The 6000-nt window shown below is 58.8% G+C and overlaps 1 protein-coding gene across 1 annotated transcript in view; it reads right to left on the reverse strand.

Moving 5' to 3' along the window:
* The window catches only part of PLXND1 (plexin D1), a gene marked incomplete at its 5' end in the record, with an annotated part of 64771 nt that extends 59209 nt beyond the window's left edge, over window positions 1–5562 (reverse strand). The window contains one exon of the mRNA XM_083869164.1: window positions 4243–5562. Within this exon, the coding sequence (XP_083725290.1) occupies window positions 4243–5562 (1320 nt within the window). The remainder of the gene's footprint in view (window positions 1–4242) is intronic.
* Between the last annotated feature and the right edge of the window lie 438 nt (window positions 5563–6000).

The following is a 6000-nucleotide window of genomic DNA, read 5'->3' on the forward strand; positions in this document are numbered from 1 at the left end:
GTATATTTGGACAGTAAGTAGATGCTTTGTCATATTCCCACGTGTATGTGAGATTTTTTTTCTTTGGGAACATTTTCTGACTGGTTTTAAACCACATTTCCATGCCCAGGCAGAGTGTTATATACAGAGACTGTTTATATAGTCTACCCAAGGAGTTCATTTTATTTAACAATCCATTATAGTACAGCTCACTGGTGGGTATCTCATCATTACACCCCCAAACACAGTGTCCAGTGACCATGCAGGATCTGACACAAAGCCACAAGAGCCAGAAATGTGAGAATTAATGCTGAAACATTTTGTTATCCCATGCCACTGCCTACGGTTTTCAGCACAGGAAACAAACTGGATTTTCAGCCTTTTTTGAGTTGCAGACCCCAAAATATTTCCCAAGAGAGATGCAGTAGCTTTGCCAGCAAATCTAGGCCTAATGGATATGTCTGCTTTCTGTATCTCTGCAGGAGTTTTTAGGAGACCGTGGGGCTCATGTAGAAACCACAGAAGACACTGAGTTTGGCACAGCTGTGAGCATGGGATGGGGTTTCCAGTCCAGCTTTTCCTCAAATGAGCTTGCTCATCACAGCAAAGTGTGCACACAGAGGCGCCTGCCCGTGTCCCCTGCCAAAACACCCACTGAGAGGTGGTGCAGTGGCAAGAGGACACTGTGGGGGCTTTGCTGGGACGTGGCTGTGGTACAGAGTGACCAAAGGAACAGCCAGGCACACCTCTGTTCTCAGTGGGACTGAGGGGGACACTCCTGGGCTGCCCCACACGGCCACTGCTCTGGAGCCAGCTGGAAGCTGGGGATGGGCTGCTTTGATTTCATAACGGCTTCACCTCCCACAGCTGTGTCACACTCCAGCCGTGCAGCCAGCACAACCTTCAAACCCACTGGGCCATGATCCTCCCGGGGTAGAACAGCTCAAATATGAGCTACAAACCCACACAGAGTCCCAAGAATTTGATAAGCTTTGTCAGTGCACTGCTGCAAATACTGTAACAGGCAGTTTGCTCCAAAGAGCTCCTACTCCTCTTCCCTTCTGGGGGCTCGAGTCCAAATTCCGCACGGGCTTTGAGTGGGCAAAACACCGCAGTGATTCCGTGCAAGTATTCCAATTTAGCTGCATTTGACACAAAACTCATTATAAAAAACTATTTCTGTTGAGGGGAAGCAATCCTAGAGCTCACCCACTCACTGTCGGTGCAAGAAGCCAACCAGCCTAAATCCTTCCCTCACACATCCTCCTTCCCCTGAGCTGCCACTGTGAATTCATCTCCTCAGTATGTGACTTCTCAGCAACCCTCATTGAGCAGAACCAACAGCCCCCACTCCTGACCTAGACCATCCTCCTCTGCACATTTTCTCCTCGTCTCACACAAAGCTGTTAAGCACGTGCTTAATCGCAAATAAGCATTTCAATCAAAGAGGTGCCGTTTGCAGGCCCAGCTGGTGTCTCCCCTTGCCCAGCCCGGGGAATGCAGAGCACCTGGCACATCCACCTGCCTCATCCGCCCTCCACAGCCCCAGGTGTGGCCAATCCCAACGGTCACAGCGGGAACCAAACAAGTGGCTGCCACCACATCCACCTGTAGAGGGACAAAGCCCCTCGTTCTGTGCCAGCCTCGCTCAAACCTCACAGCTCTGAGTGATGAGGAGCCCTGCCCCACACCGGTCAGCTCTGAGCAGAAATGCCCTGGGGACTGACAGGGATGGCTGGTGTGAGTGCCCAAAGCCCCTCACTGATGGGCTGTGCTGGAGCTCCCTGGCTGAGTCGAAGCAAGAGCTGCTGGAGAGGAGCATTCAATTAGACTGGAGAGCACACAAGGGGTCAGTGATTTTCCTTTCACACTGCATTACACCTAACAGCCCACGGTCCAGACTTGTAACAACTGACTACTCCAGCTGAACACACACATGGAATCAATCAGGCCAATATCAGGGGGTTTTCTTCCAAAAGGAGATTAAACCCCAAGTACTTGGTCCTCAGGCAGAACTAAGGAGCCACACTTACTACTAACACCTGAACCCCTATCAGTGATGCACTTATTACTAACACCTGAACCCCTATCAGTGATGCACAGGCAATGGGAAAACTGGAAACCCACTAACAGGAGGAGAAGTGGAGCTCACGATGGGAAGACAGATACTGATCTGCTCTGCCAGACCAGCTGCTGCTTTAATACATTTTCCTGCTGCATTTCCAGGTCTGGGACACAAAACCTATTGGAGTATTTCAGTGTCTTGAAAGTGGAAATTGATGTTAGGTTTTTGCAACATAAAGAAACACACTATTACAACTCTTTTCTTGACACTGCCACTCTGGGATTTGAAAATAAAAACATCTTGTTAACTTGTTGGCAATTCTAATGATTAAGGAGAAGGAAAAAAAAAAAAAAAAAAAAAAAAAGGCTCTCCTGACTAGCAGGATGGCTTCCCAGCAGGCTCGGTCAGCAGTTTTAGAGGAATATTCTTCAAATAAGTGGGAAGTGTAGAAATATTAGGCATGAACGAATATTAATGTTATGCTTCATTTATATCCTGCTGTACTTGACATGAAAGGATCTCAAAGCAGCTTTACAAATGCAATCTGACACTACACGAGTTGGATTTCTGAATAACAATAAATATGGGAGTATGTGGGAAACTGAGGTACCTTGGGTTCAATGACTGGTTCAAAGCCAGTGACAGTGGCAGTAATGCCAGCTGATACTGGAACCCAATCTCCTCATCCATCTCATATCACCCAGTCTTACTGCTCTCTCCACATGAACAAATTTCCTTGCAGCCTGATCTCGCCACGGTTACAAACACAGAGGGTTCCCACTGATTCCCAATGGCTTGGCAGTGCTCAGGTATTTTAGCTCATTCCCCTGACCCTCACATCCCCTGCTGACCATCCCTTGGAGAACACAGCCCCCTCCTCAGCCTTTATGGCACCAGTGACAACATCAGTGACAACGGGCTCCTGGTCGCCCCTCCTGCCTGCCCAGGTGGCACTTGGAGAGGAAGGTGCCACCAGGAACACACATTGCATGGAACAGTGACAGGCCAGGGCCAAAGAGGGAGTGAAACCTCACCTGTGCCCAGTCTCCTTAAATGAATTAGCAGTCTAAATACCTTACTGGATCCAGGACTTGGTACTTTCAGCATCAGCAGACTGTGTGTTAGTCATGATTATTTTCTTTACTGAGCTAAAGTTATAAAAAACTGTATCTCCACAGCAGCCCTGGCTAAGCCTAAGGGTGATGGGGGCTCCTGCCACTGGCTTTCAGCCATGACCAGGCTGTGTGTTCAGTTCCCAAGTGCCCCCAGCAGCCCCAGCCCTGGCAGACAGTCCAGTCTGATCCCCCCGGGGCCCTGCAGGGATCCCGAGCATCAGCCACAGCCAGAGCTGCGGGTGCCTTCACAGCCTGTAAAGAGGAGCCCTGACTCCCAGCGAGCCCTCTGAGAGCCGTGACCACGCCAAGCTGCCAGGACTGAGCTCCCAGTGTTTAACACACCCAGTCTTTGTGGAATTACTCCGACTACTCGATGTGCTGGCTGTCAGGCAGCCTGTGCTTTGCCACCAGGGAAAAACTGCTCAACTTTGCTGGAGCAGGTCTATGAACCGAGTGCATTAAGACTACATATTTTACCACAGAGTGGAGATGCCACACTAAACACTCCAGTTACCATGGGAAACCTTTCTCTCCTTGCCACTGGCACTGCACAGGGAAGCCCAAACGCTCTATCTCGCCTCTGAAATCAAACAGATGTTTTCATAATCTTTGACGGAGCCGAGCTGTGCACTCGTCCCAGAGGAAGGGAAAAATGCAGCGTTAAAGCCGCCCTTTTCTCTCTCTTTTTTTCCCAAGCACCGTGTATTTTCGGTGAGCAGGGAAACAGGCGGCTCTCGCGCTGACACTTACGGCCACTCAGTAACAAATTGTGACAACGCAAACTTCTGCCTCAGCGGCGGGCAGGCCGTGTCTGTGCGCCCTCCTGGGCAGGGCTGTGCCCCGGGGACGGGACAGGGGCGGGGGATGCCCGGGACACCCGGCCGGGCAGGGCCCCCCCGGGAACCGGGCACCGCCGGGTGCGGGGAGCGGCGCTGGCCCCGGACGGGCGGGAGGGTCCCCGGGGAGAGCAGGGAGGGCGGCGGGGTCCGGGGCTGAGCCGCCCGCCCGGGGGAAGCGGGGACACCCCTCGGGAGCCGGGACACGCCGGGATGGGAACTGCCCCCGCCCCGCAGGGCTCCGTACCTGGATGTTCCTCTTCTCGCAGGCCGGGCCGGTGCCCTGCACCACGCTGTCCAGCACGGTGACCATGCCCGCGCCCGGGCTGACGAAGCAGGAGTTGCGGGCGGCCCGGATGGTCTCCTCGATCTCGGCGAAGCGGAACACGCAGAGCGCGGACTGCGGCCGCCCCCGGCCGGCCCCGGCCCGCTCGAAGACGCCGAAGAGCAGCTCCTCGGGGGGCGGCGGGCCCGGGCCCGGGCTGGCGGGGCTGCGCCAGGCCGCCCGAGCCGGGAACACGGAGACCAGGCGGGTGAAGGCGTCGGCGGCGCCGCCGCAGCGCAGCCCCAGCTGGATGTAGGACTCGGTCAGCTTCTTGGTCTCGCCGCTGCCGTTCAGGGTGGTGGCCTCGGCCGGCTCGCCCAGGCAGATGCGGGCCAGCAGGCTGTGCGCCGGGCTCTCCTTGTCGCCCGCGTTGGCCTCGCTGTTGAGCGCCAGGTAGGCGTAGGGGCGGCGGGCGGGCGGCGCGGCCCCGAGCTGCAGGAACGCGCGCACGAAGCTCAGCTTGTGCCGCGCCTTGTCGCCCTGCTTGATCTTGAGGATGTTGTCGTCGGAGGGGTTGATGTCGAAGGTGAAGAGCTTGGCCAGGTCGCCGCGGGCGTTGAGGGCGCGGATGGCGATCTCGGGCGTGTTCTCGAAGCGGTGGTCCTCCAGGCTGCGGTTGCGGGGGAAGAAGGGGCTGCCGAAGCCGGTGTAGGTGGCGGCCACCAGCAGCCGCGCCCCGCCGCCGCCGCGGCGCAGCACCAGCCCCACGGTGGAGGCGTTGGGGTGGTTGGCAGCCACGTTCAGCATGCTGGGGAACACGGCCACCGAGTCGCTGCCGCCCGGCGGGAAGCGCACGGCCACGGCAGAGATGTTGGCCATGCTGCGCAGCTGGCACAGCCCCTGGTAGATGGAGCCGCACACCACCAGGACGCCCTGCTCGGGGTCGGGCTGCAGGATCTTGTTGTAGTTGTTGGTGAGCACCCTGGGGTGCTCGCAGGAGGCCTGCGGCAGCTGCGGCGCGTGGCAGAGCGGGCTGTCCAGCACCGGCCCCACCGCCGCCTCCGCCTGCAGCGCCAGCTCGCCCCCCGACAGCTGGAACAGCCGGTTCACGGCCGCCAGGTACACGCGGGAGCCGGGCCCGTCCAGCGCGAAGTTGTTGGTGAGGGTGGGCGAGAGGAACTTGCGCTGCACCTCCAGGCCGGCGGCGCGGCCGGGCAGCAGCAGCGGCAGCAGCGGCAGCAGCAGCGGCAGCAGCGCGGGGCAGCGCGGCTCAGGGAGCGGGGCCGGGGCCGCCGGAGCCATCCCGCCGCTGCTCCGCTCGGTGCATGTGCCCGTCCCCGGGCGCGGGGCCGTTTCCTGCGCAGGCAGCGCCCGCCGCCGAGCGACGCCCGCGGGAAGTGGCGGCCGCGGCGGGGGGCGGCGGGGGCGGTGGGGCGGCGGGCCGCGCCCCCTCCCCTCCCTCCCCTCCTGCCCCCGCCCTCCGCCCGCCCCCCGCCCGCCCCCGCCCCGCTCCGCACCAGCCCCCACAGCCCCGGGCCCGGCAAGTGACCGGCGTGTCCCGCGGCCCCGGCTGGGCGGCCCCGGGGGGCTCCGGACAGGGCGGGCCCCCCGCCTGAGGGGCTCTGAGGGGCTGTCCCCCTCCTCTCCTCTGCCCCCTTCCAGCAGGACAGGCCGGGAGGGAAGGGGCGGGGGAAGAAGCGCTTTCCCAGCTGTGGAGCAGCGCGGGAGCCGGAACGGAGC

This window comes from Zosterops lateralis (genome assembly GCF_965231275.1).
Source record: "Zosterops lateralis genome assembly, chromosome: 11".
Taxonomy (NCBI): Eukaryota; Metazoa; Chordata; class Aves; order Passeriformes; family Zosteropidae; genus Zosterops; species Zosterops lateralis.